The 19,137-nt window shown below is 36.9% G+C and overlaps 1 protein-coding gene across 1 annotated transcript in view; it reads left to right on the forward strand.

Annotated features, from left to right (window-relative positions):
* The window catches only part of LOC129277219 (atrial natriuretic peptide receptor 1-like), a 50,326-nt gene extending 31,470 nt beyond the window's left edge, over positions 1 to 18,856 (forward strand). The window contains exons 10-22 of the mRNA XM_064110616.1: positions 5,709 to 5,786; positions 7,659 to 7,763; positions 8,036 to 8,107; positions 8,617 to 8,767; positions 9,421 to 9,570; positions 10,679 to 10,850; positions 11,974 to 12,126; positions 13,152 to 13,275; positions 14,157 to 14,225; positions 15,137 to 15,311; positions 16,175 to 16,273; positions 17,092 to 17,183; positions 18,094 to 18,856. Coding sequence (XP_063966686.1) covers positions 5,709 to 5,786; positions 7,659 to 7,763; positions 8,036 to 8,107; positions 8,617 to 8,767; positions 9,421 to 9,570; positions 10,679 to 10,850; positions 11,974 to 12,126; positions 13,152 to 13,275; positions 14,157 to 14,225; positions 15,137 to 15,311; positions 16,175 to 16,273; positions 17,092 to 17,183; positions 18,094 to 18,153 — 1,500 coding nt within the window. The 3' untranslated portion in view covers positions 18,154 to 18,856. The remainder of the gene's footprint in view (positions 1 to 5,708; positions 5,787 to 7,658; positions 7,764 to 8,035; positions 8,108 to 8,616; positions 8,768 to 9,420; positions 9,571 to 10,678; positions 10,851 to 11,973; positions 12,127 to 13,151; positions 13,276 to 14,156; positions 14,226 to 15,136; positions 15,312 to 16,174; positions 16,274 to 17,091; positions 17,184 to 18,093) is intronic.
* The last annotated feature ends 281 nt before the right edge of the window (positions 18,857 to 19,137 follow it).

Genomic DNA, 19,137 nt, shown 5'->3' on the forward strand with positions numbered 1-19,137 from the left:
TATAACTTGACAATTCTTGCAACAAAAATATTATTCACAGAATAGCATAACAACAATGAACATACCGGTAACATATTAAACATGAACATGAACGTAATCATCATGATTGTACATAAAGTACATGTAATGTATATATTAATTAAAATCAATGACTTTGCTGGCATAGTTATTGAGCATTTATTTATTTATTCAGTTATTTATTCATTCATTTATTTGTTAATTAAAACTCTACCATTACTACTTACGTGTAAGTTGCAGAGTTGTCTGCTACATTTTCTCTTTGTTTCTACAGATAAACCACACTCCTTATTCTACCTTATTTCATTGACAACTCTTATGGAGAAAGGGACGAACGAATTAATGCGGCGACTGGTTCTTGCTTTTACAGATTTCAGTCTTCGTCCGCTTCTTAATTGAATATACTGGCTATTCAGGGGGTGGGTTTGATCAGACATAATGGAGAGAGCTTTCGAAAGTACTCTTTCTTTACAGATTCCATCTAAGTCAGCAGTGTTATTCATTATTTTGCTGGCTTGCTTAACAAGTCTTCTAAGCTTTATTTTATCTCTCTGTTTTGCATTATTAAACCAGATGATTGAATCAAACGTAATGATACTCTGGATGATCGACTGGTAAAATAGATACAGGATCCTATCATTTACATGAAAGTACTTTAACTTTCTGAGGAAATATAACCGTTGATTGCATTTGGTCAAAGTGCATTTTGACTTTGCATCCCACGACAGTTTACTGTCGATTTCCGTTCCTAAGTATCTATAGCATTCAACATTGTCAATAATATCACCATTTATATGTACTGGTCTATCAGTGGGTTCAAATGATTTCTTTTGCCTGAAGTCGAAGACAACTTCTTTTGTCTTCTTGGAGTTAACGAGTAAACAGTTTGCTTTACACCAATTTTCGAACGTATAGATAGTATCCATATAATCCAATTCATTTTCATTTTCAATTAATCCGACTATCACCGTATCATCTGCATATTTAAGTATGTGAGTAGATGGGTTATATGATATACAGTCATTGGTGTATAGGGTGAAAAGGGTCGCAGAGAGAACACACCCCTGTGGAGTACCAATGGTTGTCGTAATTTCATCAGAGAGAATGCTGTTGACCCTAACCTTCTGTGTTCTTTCGTGGAGGAAATCATGAAGCCACAGTATAAGAGATGGCTGAACATGTAGGTTTTCTAATTTTTCCAGGAGTATATGGGGTTCTATAGTATTAAATGCTGATGAGAAATCTATAAAGGTTGCCCTAGCATAACATCTTGCCTTATCTAAGTGTTCATACAGCAAATTTGTCAAGGTTAGAACTGCATCAGTAACGGAGCGTTTTGCCTTATAAGCAAACTGGTTTGCATCAAGAAGCGGGAGAACTGAACGTGTCAGCTTTGCAAGTACCAGTCTTTCTAAGCTCTTCATAACAACTGAAGTCAGTGCGATGGGGCGAAAATCGCTATTCGTGTTGGGGCGATTGTTCTTGGGTACTGGTGTAACTATGGACGCTTTCCAACAGCGAGGTATTCTTCTTTCTGTAATCGACATCTGAAATATCCTAGAGTATGGGACGGCGAGTTGGGATGAGCATTTCTTTACAACTCGTCCATTTACGCCGTCAGGCCCCGACGATTTTCGTGGGTTAATGAACTTAAACTGCTTACGGACGTCCGATTCGTTGATCACAAAGGGTTCGCCGTCATCAATTCGATTAAGTAACAATGTTAATTGATTGTTGAGTTCTTCCTGGTGATCTTGGTTTTCGAAGCGGCAAAAGAAAGAGTTCAGTTCATTCGCCTTTTCTTTTGCATTTTCTTCGTGCTCAAAACTATTATCATACGTTTTACTTGAATAGTCCGTCATTACTTCTAAACATCTCCATGCGTTCCTGGGATCATTAGTCATGAAACACTGCTCTAACTTTTCTCCGTATTCTCGTTTTGCTTCGTTAACTTGTCTTTTTATTTCTCTGGACAGTTCTTTCACTCGATCATGATTTCCATTCTTGAATTCTTTTCTCTTTTCCTTCATGGTTGCTTTTATTCGTCTATTAAACCAGGGCTTGCCATTCGGAAAGACTTTAATTTCTTTAGATTGGATATGTAGGTCTTCACAAAATGTAACATAACTGTTTATTGTATCGGTTAACTGATGTATATCATCACACTTTTCATGAAACATGTTCCAATCAGTGATATCAAACGCAGTTTGAAGCATTTCACTCGATTCACTGTCCCACACTTTCATCACCCTTTTAATTGGCTTTTCGCGTTTAATCTTTTGTTTGTACCTTGGCATGAGAAAAACAGTATGATGGTCTGATGTACCAATTCCAGGCCTAATAAGAGACTTATAGGCATCTCCGACTGAACAATAGCATTTGTCCAAAATGTTTTCTCCCCTTGTTGCTGTATCAACATATTGGTGATAGTGGGGTAAAACAGTTTCCAAATCACAATGATTAAAATCGCCTAATATGATAACAGGGGCGTCAGCTGACCTTATTCCGAGTTCATTCACTTGTTCCTGTATAATTTGCTTGGCATTTTCCTTATCTGAGCTAGGGGGTATATAAACTAAGAGAAGATATACCTGGGGAAATTCTCTTGGCAGATAAAATGGACGAAATGAAACACTCATGAGTTCAATATCTTTGGACGAAATATTTGATATGTTCGTAATATTGCTGCACCACCGTTTATTAACATATACACATAGCCCATCTCCTTTCGTTTTATTCGTCTCTTGTAGGCAGCGATCTAGTCTCATGGAGTAAAAACCATTTATTTCAATGTTATTAGATTGAATGTCTGAACTCAGCCAAGTTTCTGTAATACATATTAGACTTGATGTTCTATATTCATAATTATAACTCACATTTGCTCGTAGTTCGTCTATTTTATTTGTGATTGATCTTACGTTGCTAAGGGTGATAGTGGGTAATGCGGTGCGATGACCTCTTCTCCGGACCCGCTGTCTGATCCCTCCACGCTTTCCTCTTCGGCGGGTTTCTGGTGGGGGATCATCTCTTGTTGGTACCCATTCGGGTAGGTTCGGGGGTCGAGTCAATGGCGAGGGCCTATCGGCGAGATAGAGCAAGAATTCTCTATCATATTGTATATTGGCAGACGGCAGTCCATTTTGACAGTTTATCTCACAAACAGCACAGAGAACAAGCACAATAAAACAAAGCCAGGTGAAGGAGACTTTTCCTGATAACATCCTGGCAGATATACAATTCAACACATCACCAAAAACCCAAAATGCTATAATCGTATAACTAATTCATGATACTTATCCATCCCATTGGATGCCTGTATATAATCCCTGCTGGAAATGATACAATTTGTTCACAATGTGTAAAACATTATATTCACAGTGTGTCCATAGTGTGTTCAAAGTGTGTTCACAATGTGTTCACAGTGGGTACGCAGTGTGTTCACACTATTTTCACAGTGTGTTGACGGTGTGTTCACAGTGTTTGCAGTGTGCAATCTTTTCACAGTGTGTTCACAGTGTTTTCACCATGTATTTACAGTGTTTTCACAGTATGTTTACAGTGTGTTTGCAGTTTTTTGCAGTGTATTCAAAGCATGTTCACAGTGTGTTCTCAATTTGTTTACAGTGTGCAGTGTATTCACAGTGTGTTCACCGTGTTCTCAGTGTGTTCACAGTATGTTCACAGGGTGTTTGCAGTGTGTCCACAATGTATTCACAGTGTGTTTGCAGTGTTTTCAAAGCATGTTCACAGTGTGTTCTCAGTTTGTGTACAGTGTGCAGTGTATTCACAGTGTTTTCAAAGCGTGTTCACAGTATGTTCACAGGGAGTTTGCAGTGTGTTCAAAATGTATTCACAGTGTGTTTGCAGTGTGTTCACGGTGTGTTTGCAGTGTATTAGGCGTGTTTGCAATTTGTTCACAGGGTGTTTGCAGTGTTTTCACTGTGTCTTCACAGTGTGTTCACAGGGTGTTTACAGTGTATTCACAGTGTGCCTAAAGGATGTTTGCAGTGTGTTCACAGTGTGTTTGCAGTGTGTTCACAGTGTGTTTACAGTACATTCACAGTGCATTCACATTGTGTTCACAGTGTGCTTAAAGGATGTTTGCAGTTTGTTCGGTGTGTGTTCGCAGTGTGTTCACAGTGTTTCCACAGTGTGTTTACAGTGCATTCACAATATCCCCACAGTGTGTTTGCAGTGTGTTCATAGGGTCCTCACAATGTGTTCAAAGTGTGTTCGTAGTGTGTTCACAGTATGTTTACAGTGTGTCCACAGTGTTTTGAAAGTGTGGACCATGTGATTATGATTTCGCACTGTGGACGCCTGTACAGTGTGAGTGCTTACAGTGTGTTCACAGAGTGGACTATGTGAAGAAGAGAATAGCACTGTCAAATGCTCAAATTTAGCAGTATGAAGATAATTTGACACAGTGATTGTTCACAGTGTGTTCACAAAGCGACATTATGTGAAAATATGATTCACACTGTTTTCATGCTTAAATGTAACAGTGTGAAAATAATTTGACCCTATGGACATTATGATGGTCCACAGCTAGTGTGTAACATAGTGAACTACATATGAAGATGTGATTCATACTACTATATTATAATGCTAAATTTTACAGTGTGAAGAACATTTGACACTCTCGACACAGTGACTGTTCACAGTGTGTTCACATAGCTATGTTAATATGTGATTCACACAGTTATAATACTCGGATCTAACAATTTTTCACACTGAGACAAATATGTCACGAACAAACAATCATACTTGGTCTGAAAAGGGTATCTTCTCCCATACCATATTAATTACAATAAATATTGATTACGCTTGGATAATCAATAGGTATTCCTTGTTGTGTTGTAAATTTTGATTTGCGCCAATGTAAGGCATGTCTGAAAGTAATGTCAGTGATGTCATAATCATACAAGGGTTGCTTTAAAATCAATTGCAAAAAAATATATAATAAGTAACCATATGATTGTTTAATAAACGCTTTTCGGTATCAATTCTCAAGTTAATTTCATTGAAAAAAAGATTTGCAAAGATATTTATTAACTCATGTAGTATGATGACATCATTGGAATCTGGATTCATTCATTGCTGCCATGTCTTACTTTGGCGCAAATATACAACTATACATCACAGTAAAAAAAAAGAAAGATAATCCAAGCGTTAATACATACCACATAAACATGGTACCAAATTATTTGGGAGAAGATACTCTTTTGGGGCATGTATTATATTTATGTCTTCATGACATATTTTGTTCCTTGAATTGGGGTTTTTTGAGGTGTCATTTTTTTATTATGTTTTTTTACTCTCAAGGTATGTTTATATGGAAGAACACCACAGTTTCTGCTGTGCACTTTTGGTCACTGTGTTCTATCTGACAGGTATATAAGCAAGCGATTGAAACCCGAAAACGGTTGATCAAAATGAAATGAACATAATATGACTGGTAATATAAAGGCAATTAAACGGCCTGTTACTAATAATGCATGGTTGACGATAATACATTGATCCTTGTAATGATGTAACCGCGACTGGATGAATTGATTTCTAATAACCTTGTCAATTCAAAATATGAATCATTTCTCTCTCTCCCCCTCTCTCTCTCTCTCTCTCTCTCTGACTCTCTCCCTCTCTCTCTCTCTCTCTCTCTCTCTCTCTCTCTCTCTTTCCATGTTCAGGGTCGTGCAGTTATGGTGAAGAGAATCAGCCAAAGAAAGATTGAATTGAATAAAAATGTCCTCAAAGAACTTAGAAATGTAAGTGATACCGTTTATCTTTAGAATTATCTGTTTCATAATTATTACCCCCTCCCATTTTTAGTTCCTATACCCTACCTATTTCCGAACTTATCTCAATATCTCATTTTTTTAAATTATTTTGAATGGTTAATCAAATGATTACGTAAGAATCGAATATAATCACATTTTACTTCTCATTTTGTTCATATATTCAATGCGGTGTATAATCTATGCTAAAGATTATACCATGTGAGTGCAAAATACACTTCAACGGTTTATAATTATTCAGAGAATAATTCGTGAATGATAAATATTTATAGATGATAATGTTTTTGCAAAATATTTTTGAGAACATTTATTTGTAGGGTTTTGTTTGAGTGAATATGACACATATGGCGCAAAATTGACTTGCACCAACGCAATCATATATTCATTAAAACCTGCCTTTCTCTCTTTTTTTATTTAAATTATCTTTTATTGCCGTGCCTCGAGCGTCATTCATGATGTATGCTGTGTTTGTGATTACCCGGTTACCCATAGTTGAATACCGAATAGCATTAATTTTCGTAATGTACAACTACGTAATACCTAGTTCCCACTGGCACGATTCGCGCCACGATCTAAATCGTGATCTAATTCGTGGAGTAATCGTAGTGATCGCGTCACATCTTATCAGATCTTGTGGTCACTCGTGGCAATTGTTCTGATTGGAGAAAACTTCTGACGTCTCAAAAAATCTTTCGCGAGCCACGATCGAAATTGTGATCTAAATCGTGGAGTAATCGTAGCGATCGTGTCAGATCTTGAGGTCACTCGTGGCAATTGTTCTGATTGTAGAAAACTTCTGACGTCTCAAAAAATCTTTCGCGAGCCACGATCGAAATTGTGATCTAAATCGTGGAGTAATCGTAGCGATCGTGTCAGATCTTGAGGTCACTCGTGGCAATTGTTCTGATTGTAGAAAACTTCTGACGTCTCAAAAAATCTTTCGCGAGCCACGATCGAAATCGTGATCTAAATCGTGGAGTAATCGTAGCGATCGTGTCAGATCTTATCAGATCTTGAGGTCACTCAAAAAAAATCTTTCGCGATCAGCTGAGATAGGCCAATCGTATAAACGGAGAGCAAGTCGATGGGAACGAGGTATAAAATCTTATTTCCCCATTTAAATATATAAGTGATGGAGTGCAGAATCTTCAGGTCCGTTGGGAGAAACTATATATTCCTTGTGATGTTCATGCACAAATCGTCTCTGGTATTATAATTGAAAATTTAATCCATTTAGGTATTTAGTGAGAACCCAGTTGTTTTTCATTAATTTTCAAAAAATTATCAGCAATCATATCAAGGGGCACCAGAAGCAAATAGAGGATATATATACCATATCCAGCATGAGCCTATCACTACGAAAATTTAACCAAATAACTTGGAATAAAACATTCTTTCCCAATCATGAGGTATATGCCCCTGTGTATTCTATAATCTATACTGCATCTCTTTTGTTAAAAATATATTGTCATTTGTGAGGCAAAAACCTTATGTATTATTACTGAGGAAGTACTATACATCGGTAAGATATTTTTAGTGCCTACAAAACAATATATATCTCTCATTTTTCAATTTTTTGTAATTATATAATAATTGTATTTACATTGCTAATGATTGAATATTTGATTATTTTACGAGTGTAGTGGCCAATGACCCGTTTACACCCAGAAGCAATGTTGTTCATGATATTTGTATGTTGTAAGGGGTGTGGCTGTAGGACCCACATTACTTATAATTATATGATTTCATCCGTGGTTTTGTAAAAGTAGAGAAAATAAAAACCGATCATAAAAACGAACCAAGCAAAGGATTTTTTCTGTCTTTTAATAAACGTATATACAGATGAGAAATCTTGAACACACTAATGTCGTCCGCTTTGTTGGCGCATGCGTGGACCCTCCCAACCAAGCGATTCTGACTGAATATTGCCCTCGAGGAAGCCTACAGGTAAGACTGCCTACTTTTATTCTTTATTTTATTCCATATTTTTCATGGTTATAATACTTGAAGACAAATTATGATGTATTGTTATTTATCTGTCTATTTTATCCATATATTGATATATCTATATATTTTTTCTTTTAACCAATTTACATGATGCATTGTTTATTCCGAAACATACTAAAACTTTCCCATTCTATTTCATTTTAAATAACAACTACAGAAACAACTAAAGCAATGTGAAATATTATCATTATCTTGGGTTTTTTTTCGATAAGGACATCTTGGAGAACGACCAGCTGAAGCTTGACTTGATGTTTAGACAATCTCTGTTAATGGATGCAGTTAGGGTAAGTAATGCCTGCTGTTACATTTAAAAACTGGGTGTTGTGCGTTAGAAGACAATAGGCAGACGCTTTCAAGAACATAGAAAATGTATCGTGACAGAGAGCAACGAAGAAGTCATTGTCGATAAAAAAAGATTAATCAAAACAGCAGTTTCGTCCTTGACTATGAACAAACGACATATTGGCAATTTTGTGTCAGCTCCGAAACTCGGGACAAAACTGCTGTTCTGCATGTTTCACCAATTTTCGACAAAGAACTTTCAACTGTTCATTGCCACTTGGCAGGAATTTCAATACATGTACTCTTTCCACTCCGGTTTCATTTTACTTGTTATGCTTGCTTCCAGCCAATCAGATGCACGAATTCTGATAGCTTAGAAATGTAAGTCACTGATTAATCGCCTCATGAAACCCTAGCCAGGTTGATGATATACAAAGAAATAGTGTGTAATTTTTTAACAAACTATACTCATTTTCTCTTCGATCATTTTGCACCTTATTTTTCACTTCAGGGGCTTCACTACATCCATGATAGTGTCATTGGGGTCCACGGTCGCCTGACCTCATCAAACTGCGTGGTCGATGGCCGGTTCGTGCTGAAGATCACCGACTTTGGCATCCCTTCTTTCAGAAAATCCAACAAATATGAGGATAACAATTACAGTAAGAGTGATACACTGGAGAAAATACGATGTTGAACATGATTATGGGGTACTCCGGGCTAAAAATAATACTGAATAAAAAGAGTAAAATTCACTGATAAAAACATTCAAAATTCCATCAAAATCTGATAACAATAGCGAAGTTAATAAATTTTTGAACTTTATCAATATTTTATGAAAATATATTCACATCGTCATGAATATTCATTAGGTGGGCTGTTCTCGGGTCACAATACAAGTCCTGTCCCATGGAAGATTGATTTCCTAACAACTCGCACACTGGGTAGACCAATTCAGAATGATTTTCAACAGATCTTTTTCCTTGTTTTCAACATTGTAATTTTCATCAAATTTCCTTCAATTATATAGTTACAGATCGATGACGGTTTTTCCTCTTGCTCTGATGGATTAGATCCTGAGATTGTCTTTATCTCCCATTAATCCCTTTCTGACTCCTTATAATAAGGGAGCATAGCGAACAAAAATACCATGAACAGGATGAAATGAAGTTTATCGTATTTTTAGTATGTGTAAAATAAACTGAAATTTTCATATTGACAAAAAAAGAAAATTCACATTAATTTTCTTTAACACGTTCATGCACTTTGAGGATGATTGAATTCACAGTATACGCATTTTCTTGGTTTTATTTAGAGCTCTTATGGCGAGCACCGGAGCTCCTCCGATTCCCTTCCACTTCACCGAGTAAAGAGGGAGACATATATGCTTTGGGAATTATAATGCTCGAGATAGGAACGCGATGTGGACCATTTGACGAAGAAAGAAAAACCATGGATACTGATGGTAAACCAGCCCAATTATTCATCAAGTCATACAGGGTCCTGTTTCACAAAACATCCAATTACTTGCAAACTGAAACTGTATGACGAAACATATTTCATTGGTTGAGGGCAAACATTTATAACTAGACTTTTATAACATTTGTGAAACACACACTGAATGTTAATGGCAGTAATGATGATGATTGATGATGATGATGATGATGATGATGATGATGATGATGATGATGAAGATGATGATGAATATGATGATGATGAAGATGATGATGATGATGATGTTGTTGCTGCTGCTGCTGCTGATGGTGGTGGTGATGATTGTGGTGGTGATGATGATAATGGTGGTGGTGATGATGATGATGTTGGTGGTGATGGAAATGATGATGATGTTTCATGCTGTGACACATGGTATGATAGCAAGAACAATTAAATAGTTTTTGATAGGCCTTTAGAGTATCAAATTAAAGAGCAGATATTGAACTTATTAAAAACGCAGTGCGCGTATCAGATGCTAATGCAGCAACACTGTAGAACCCCGTTGTCGTTACCGCCCTAAACCTAGTTTACTGGAAACTAGTTAAACGTGTAATGAGAATGGTCGAAGCGGTCTTGGAAGCGATTTACCAAACCAGTTCGAAAAAACCACATTGCGATGGAATTTTTCAAGATCGCTTTGCCTCGTTATACTGGTTTTAGCTTGAGGACACAGCGGTTCTTCGGGAAGCGATCTTCGCACATTTTAAGCGCGCTACGTCACACACTGCGTAGAATGTTACGAATTTTCCGCGAAACATAATGTCAACCACACTGAGAGCGTTCCCATAGCAACAAGGCCACTTTACGTGAATTGGTTTTGAAACCACTTTCGGCTGATCAAATGGGAACGTTATAGCAAAGCCACTTTCGGCTGATCAAATGGGAACGCTAGCAAAGCGATCTTCCAAACTGGTTTCCTGAACCGATGGAAAGTGTAACGAGAACAGCGTCTTAGATATTTCTGATAAAGTATAGTGTTACGCGCTATATAAACAAGTATAACCATTTCCCATGAAAAAGAAACAATGATTTTTGTTTACTTAGTAATCGCCATTATCTCTTTATACCGCTATCGACAGGAATCCTTGAAAAACTGAGGTCAACCGGAAGTGAACCACCGTTTCGTCCTGCCGTACCGGAAGCAGCGTGGGACCCTGTCATCAAGGATCTAATGAAGAGATGCTGGGCCGAGAACCCATGCGATAGACCAACGACAAGCGCCTTGCAGACTACACTCAAGAAGACCATCAAGTAATGATTCCCATCAACAAGTAATGATTCCAACGGGGTTTTATATGCGAGGCATAGACTGTAAAAACTGGGGTGTAAAACTAACACCATTTGGTATCTCTGAAGGAACACACCCTGAGGTGTTTTAATATAAACCCTAGAGATTGAACATAATGTCAAATAGTTTATAAATAACAACATAAGGTGTTGTAATAACACATTATGTGTTGAACAAATGCCAACAATTCAACTCCAAAGTAAAATGACTGGCGTGGTAATCTACATGTATATACTCCAAACTCCATAAAGCACTTTTTACTGTGTAATTATCGATGCCAAGAGTGATAGCACGTGCGCCCAGCAGCCCAATTAAACCTTGATTTCTTCTTAATGGTTGGGAGCATACTTCAGAGATTTTGTTCTTTTCAATTTCAGGGGAAAGTTAAAAAAAATTAAAGGACCGGAACAATCATAAGAAAGGTAATTTGAACACTTCGATCAGGAGGCTGCAGTTCGTTTCAAGCTAACCTCTCATTCGTTTATTCTTTCACATTGGTGGTCTCCTTCAATCTATTTTTCCTCAAAAAAAGATAATCATTTACTTTCTTCGAACCGCCCTTTCACACGGTAAAACAAAATCGCAATTAGACTGATGATTCCAGTGGAAAATAAGGCTAATGACGGATGTTTAGCTCGTGTGAAACCAAACTAGAACATGATTAGACTCACGAATGCTAATCACGGTCAGAATTACAATAGCAATCATCATTACAATGATGATTCAAGATTCACGTGTGAAATGGCCCAATATTCTGACAAATACCCCGTTTCATACCACGTTCACACCATGAACATAACTGAGAATATTGTTGGGATGAAAGAAACAAGGGAACAACTACCTATTTACAAAGAAAATTTACCTCGAAAGAGTTAACATTGATTATATTTGTTTTTCTTCAAGTAACTTTATAAAGCGAAGGCAGTGGATCGAACAGCCATAGTAAATCTAACAGAATTATAATTCTCATTACATAACTATCCCTTTCTTCAAGGAAGACATTCATAACAGAATTGAATAATGGAATGGGAATAGATTCCATCAAAAAGGTGAAAGAGTAACATTGAATAACATTTTCTTCTATAGAGGAACTTCGAGCGGTGGCAATATTTTGGACAACCTGCTGAATCGTATGGAACAGTACGCAACCAACCTTGAAGCCTTGGTAGAAGAAAGGACAGCGGCCTTCCTGGAAGAGAAGAAACGATCAGAGAGACTGCTCTATGAAGTACTTCCAAGGTGTGTTCATTTTTGTTATTAATATTAATAAGAAGTTATAATAATCATAAATGCAATTTATCTGGCGCCATATCCATCTCCTTAGAGGTGCTCAAGGCGCACAAGTGAAGGGAGCAGCAAACAAAACAACAAAGGATCCCAGAAATAATTGATAAAAGGAGTTATAGAGGTAAATTTTTTGCTTAGCTTTTATTTATCAGATTGGTATTTTGTTTATGGATACGGATAAGAAACAATACATTAAATGTCAAACCTCCATTTTGTTTTAATGCACTGGTTCTGCTAATCAATAATTGATTAATTGATTCATTAAATAACTTGCTAATGTATGGCTATAATACCCAAAAACATCAAAAGTATGCCAAATTGGTAAGACTAGTCGGTGTTGAAATACCGGCAATAAATTTGAAAATTGTTATAAGATGCTTGATGTTGTCTTTGAACACTGAAGGTGCAATCAACACCACGTTTCGTCAAAATGGGTAAGAATTTCTAATGGTCATGAATTTTCCGTGTTGTTGATGAAATGTTGTCGCCATGCTAATATATTCATTTACCTCTGGAAACAATTACTGCAATATCGACTTATATAGGTTCGTGTATTCGAATCCCACCGCGACCTATAGTTCTTTGGCAAGGCGCCAAATCTATACTTTGCCACTCTCCACCAAGGTGTAAATGGATACCAGGTAGGATGCGAAAAGCTTTGTAGATTGCCTAATGATTGAGTCTTGGAACTCTTGTTGAAATGCTTCCCAGGGAGTGGAGAAAGTGCATGCATTGTGTGAGGGCATGCCAGGATCCGGTGACTGGGATAATAATAATTACAATGTAAAGTGCTCAGAAGCATGAAGTATTAAGAATTATATAAATATAACTATAACTGTTATCAGTATAAATATTATTTGTCATTTTGAACCTTTTTATTGCAAAGAAATAAAAAATATATATATTATTGTATGTTTTTTGTTAAAAAAAATATATTCCCAACATTTTGGACGAAACTGTTTTCATATCTACCTTAGATCGGTAGCAGAACAGCTGAAGCAAGGAAAGTCCGTTGACCCCGAGTCTTATGAGAATGTTACCATTTTCTTCAGCGACATCGTAGGTTTTACTGCCTTGTCCTCCCAGAGTACACCTTTAGAGGTGAGTCCATTCTCTTTGTTGTCAGTCAGAGTCATTGGCGGCGGAAGCCAAAAAATTTAGGGGGGGGGGTCCACCTGAAATTTTGGGATGGACACAGGTAAAAAAAATTGACAACCAAAAAAACAACAAAAAAGTTTATCGACCAAAATTATAAAGGGGAACCACATAAATTTTTGACAAGCAAAAAAAGAGAAAAGGTAATCAACATAAATTTTAGGGGGACCGTCCCCCCCCCCTCACCCCAAATTTAGGGGGACAGGACTTCCCCGCCCCCCCCCCCCCCCCCCCCGCTTCCGCCGCCTATGGTCAGAGTAAGACAATATGATAGAATTTCTAGAATTTGAACTGGCTGGGTTGTAGACGAGCCGGGATTTCCGTGTCACATGGCTGTTGGAGAAAACTTTCCTGACTCGGTCTCGAGGCCAAGATCAGAATTTGTGGCCGGCTTCGACTGTATCCATGTTAACAGGGCCTCGTCTTACAAAGATTTGCGATTGATCCGATCAACCACAACTATGGAAAGCTATCTTTTCAGGTCGACTTTTAATGAATAATATAAGAAATGATAGGCCTATGATGTTGACATAACGAGATATGTAATGTATAACGATAACATAACTCGCCTTGAAGGCAGATTTTTATGAGTCGGGTGGAAAGATAATTATAATTATAACGCAACTCGCCTTGATAACTGTTGTAGGTCGACTTGGCAAGATAACATGTCGACATGCAACTTTTTATAAGTCAACTTATCAATAATAACGTGTCTCGCCTTGTCAGAATATTGAGATTAAGGTTATTTTACAGGAAAATATTTGTATCCACCTTTGCAGATATATTCAGATATTTATTCTAGCTTCACAATCATTTTTCTCTCTTAGGTTGTTGCTCTCTTAAACGACTTATACACGTGTTTCGACAGCATCATAGCTCATTTCGACGTATATAAGGTAATTATTTTATTAGATACTGTCACTGTAGTTCCGTGTATTGGTTGGAATGAATGTACTAACGTTTGTGTACAGATGTGGGGGGGGGGCTGGGAGAGGGGTATGGCACCCCGAACTTTCACTACAAAATTTCATTAATTTACGTGAAAAGGGCGTTTCTCTTTTTCTCTCAAGATACATCCAGAATATGATAACAGTGATTGGATCTGCCCTCATATAAACAAATGTTCTTTCTCCTCCAACAGAAGATAAATTTTTATCAGTATTTTTCCCCATTCACCATTGCCTTTTTCTTTATTGTTAGATGGATTATAGTACCATTTCTGTAAGAGCCAAATCTGTTTTAACGATCACCGGTAGTTCTAAATAATATCCTTATTCATTCCATAAAGACCTCACGTTTGGTTTCTCATAATAATTTCATCCATATGTCTAAGGAGGATCCATTACATTTGCTCCGGGGACAATTTTTCTGCTCTTTAACACGTCACTATACCCTACCCTAAACCTAACATAAAACTATATTGTAACCCTAACCCTAACACTACATCTTAGACGATATCAAGCCCGGGGCCCTTGTCGCAGGAGCAGTCGTGTCACCGAAGGGACACGAGTTCGAACGCCTTCGTCGTCTCCATGCGGTAGTACACAGGGGCCGCGGAACGGTTTTCCAAGTTGGGGGGGGGGGGCTGAGCCAAAATTGGGAGGGCTGACCATGCAAAAAATCACAATTATATGGTCATTTTTAGGTTTTTGTACACGGCTTCCGCGGCCTCTGGTACATAATACAGAAAACCCCCCAAACCGATCGATCGATTCCATTGGAAATAACACTGTAGTATTTGATCGGTCTTTGGGCGGTTTCGTGGGTCTGACTGTAGCATTTGATGTTACTGTATCATCCAATACAGGTTGAGACCATTGGTGATGCTTACATGGTTGTATCGGGACTACCGATAAGAAACGGTACTGCGCATGCTCGTGAGATCGCGCAGATGTCACTAGCTCTGCTCGGAGCAGTCAAATCGTTCAAGATCAGGCATCGTCCAGAGGAACAGCTAAAACTTCGTGCTGGTATACATTCAGGTAGGCAGTTGGGGGCGTGTCGTTAAATTACCTAAATATAAAAAAAATGTATAAAATTGTGATAAATTTGCGTAAAATGAGCACCATACGCCATGCTTGTCTTTGGATAACCTTATTCACTAAGCTCAGTAATATTTGAATTGTTTGAGTGTGCTTTTGAAACTATTATTTAGTACGATAATCACATGCCTAATAAAGGCAGCTATTGTAATTGTTGTGGTGGTTCTTATCCTCCTCCCCTATCAGCTTTTTTTCTTCTTCTTCTTTCACTTCCTCTCTTCTTTTTCTCTTCTGCGTCCTTCTATTTTTTCATTCTTTCTTTCTATTGTTTTTACTTCTTTTTTTTTCTTCTTCTTCTCTTCTTTTCCCCTTCTGCATCCTTCTATTTTTTCATTCTTTCTTTTTTTTGTTTTTATTTCTTCTTCTTCTTTTTTTTATATCAAAGCTATCATTTGGGCACATTGCCACTATTCATTCATCATTTTCATGATCATCACCATCACTACCTCCACCGTCATCGTTCTAATCTTAATTATGATTATTATTATTATCATTTTATCATCACAATCACCACACCCATCATTATTATTAGCTCAGTCGGTTGAGCGGCGTTTCGGATTCCGGTGCCCTGGGTTCGATTCCTACTTGGTGGACAAGTGCCCTTGGTAAGGCGTTAATCCTCATTTACCAGGTCCCTCGGATAGGACCTTAAGCCGTCAGTCATCTGGTTGCTTGCTTACAAGTATTAATCTTTTCTTAGCAATCAGGTAAAAAGTCACCACCATCATTATTATATTTTTATTATGATCACTATCAACATTAAGAAATGTATATCTTTTATATCTCAAATAAATCAATATCAGGTCCTTGCGTAGCCGGCGTGATAGGGGTTAAGATGCCAAGGTATTGTCTCTTTGGAGACACTGTAAACACCGCATCTCGAATGGAATCAACAGGTGAAGGTATGACATAATAATAATAATAATAATTAGACTTATATCGCGCCAAATCCACTATGTAGAGTGCTCAAGGCGCTTTTAAGGAAATTACTAAAGAAATTAAGAAGAATTGAAGAGAAATGTTTTAAGGTATTGTTTGAAAGTGTCAGAGGTCAAGCACTGTTTGATATTTTCAGGGAGGCTATTCCATAACTTGGAGGATGAGTGAACAAATGATCTTTCCCCCAGGTTTTGGAAACTTTGGGGGTAACGAGAGAGTGGAAAAGGAGGAACGTAAGGATCTTGAAGGGGTATAACTTTTGATCAGTGAAATGAGGTACTGGGGAGAAGAGCCATGGACACAGTGGAAAATTAACAACAAAATCTTGAACATAATACGTTGTTTTACAAGGAGCCAATGTAAGGATCTTAAAATAGGAGTAATGTGAGTGCGCCTGGTGGATAGAGAAACGATGCGAGCGGCAGCATTTTGAAGTTTCTGAACTTTGACTAACTGATTCTGGGGTAGATTGAACAAAAGGGAGTTTCCAAAATCGAGACCGCTAAAACATCACTTAGAAAGAAAGTGCAATACAGGGTTGAAATAAGAAGCAGACAAAGTGTACATTAAGACATGAGACGAAATGACAGTATACTCCCTAAACCAGGTATGGTTGGACCATGGACCTATTAGGTCCATGGTTGGACCAAAGGGTAATTAGACAAAATTGTAGACCGAGGAAGAGCCACAGTTCCTGAACTGTTCAAATTAACGATTCTCCAATCATAACACAAAATATAATCACATTTTCCTCTTCATTGGTTTATTCTGTTCCTGCCAGCACTAAAGATTCATACAAGTTTGACGAGCAAGACAATTCTAGAAAAGTTTCAGGTCTTCGTACTTGAGCTGCGGGGACTCGTCGAAATGAAGGTTTGTACATTCATCATCATCATAAATAGATAGTTTTCGCATCGCTACGCAGAACGCTTTCAAAAATTAGAAAATATATTGTCAAATGCTCTCCATTATAAGGAGCAACCAACAAGTCTTTGTCGAAATTGGTGATTCAAACTAGCAGTTTCCTCCTGGACTCTGCATGGACAAACGACAGCTCCGAAACTTATATGACGATCTACTGTTCGGGCACATCAATTTTCGACAAAGACCTCCCAGCTGTTCATTGCATCTTCAATACATTTATTGTGTGCTTGACTTCGTTCTACATTGCGGTGTGAAAGCTCGCCATTATACTCCTCAGATTTCATATTTTGAGAATAGAAAATGATTTTTTGTTCTTGAAATAATCACCGACTTCGTTTTTGGAAATAAAATCCATGTAAAATTGATTTATTTCCTCTACCCCCTCGTCCCATTATACAATCCTGGATCTACCCTTGTGTTCCTAATTAGTGTCATTTGCACTTTACACTTTACAATGTCCCCTTACCTGGAGGATTGTATTAACCGTATTGAAATTAAATATATATATATATATAATATATGTATTTATATATATATATATATATATGATTGTTTTTACAAATTTTATTTCCAAAGAGCGTTCTATATACCGAGAATTCAGATCATATTTCACAACACAAACAGTAAAAGCGGCAGAATTAGACATTAATTTAAATCCCTTTTATAAGCTGCAATTGACTCGTATTTTTTTACATGTATTCGATTGGACTGAAATTAAATGAGAGAGAGCAAAAAAAACTTTCAAATATTGAACACATTCATGTATTATATTCTCAAGTACTAGTTTTTCTTGATATACTTCTATATAATTCTAGTATTTTGAGATAGATTAATTTAACTTATCTTTCTTTTTTTTCAGGGAAAAGGGCAACAGACGACATATTGGTTGCTTTCACAGAAAGAGTGCGACAAAGGATAATTCCAGTAACTCTTGTAAAAGGGGAATTTCACCCTGACAAAAAGAATATTGTACAAATAGCAGAAAAAATAATAAATATTGCCGAAGGTTTGAGAAAAATCCATCAAAGAATAGAATAGCTATTAGAATTTCAATTATTTGATTTGTGACGTCATATGCGAGCAGCATTCCTACATATCAAATGGTAAAAAACTGAATGAAATTTAATTTTCTCAGAAAATTGAAAAATTGAAAATTGGTTTTTACTTAACCTTTTGTATATCAATAGACAAATCATTTTACACCCGATCATGAAAAGAGAATACAAATAAATAATCAGGAACCATTATAAAAATGTTATATTACATAACATAATTATGGGTCAGCTGCTCGTTTATGACGTTTATGACGTTATTAGAACTTAAAATTCGAATAACCTTCTTAATCTTTAATGGATTTTCTTCAAACCTTCAATATTTTTTTAATTATTTATCTGCTATTTTTACAACAAAATTTTCTTCAAGGTGAACTCCGCCTTTAAGGTCACCGTACGGATGGGCTGGTCTACGATTCCGTTTGGGAAGAAACCGCATTTAAAACATTTCCTTGTAATGTAAACATCTAAAATAATCGTACAAGAAGTTCAGGATAACTATCTAAATGCTTCTATCAAAGTTTTCAAAAGGCGGGGGGGGGACATATTCCCGAGCAAAATTTGACAAGCAAAAAAAAAGGTTTTCTCCAAAAAAAAAAATTCGTCGACGGAAAATTTGAAGAGAGAAAAAAGTTTCACCCAAAATTTTTAAAATACTCTCATACTGCATGGCCACACAGTTGATTTTACATTTTCAATCGCTAATGCTCAATTTAATAGATTGGTTATAACAACTTTCCTTTTATGCAGTTGTTTTTAAAATACATATGACCTCATTATAATTCCATATAGAAGTACCTTTCAACTTTCTCACTAAATTCTCAGTCTATTAAATCTAAGAGTAAGATACA

Source organism: Lytechinus pictus, chromosome 15, assembly GCF_037042905.1.
Source record: "Lytechinus pictus isolate F3 Inbred chromosome 15, Lp3.0, whole genome shotgun sequence".
NCBI lineage: Eukaryota > Metazoa > Echinodermata > Echinoidea > Temnopleuroida > Toxopneustidae > Lytechinus > Lytechinus pictus.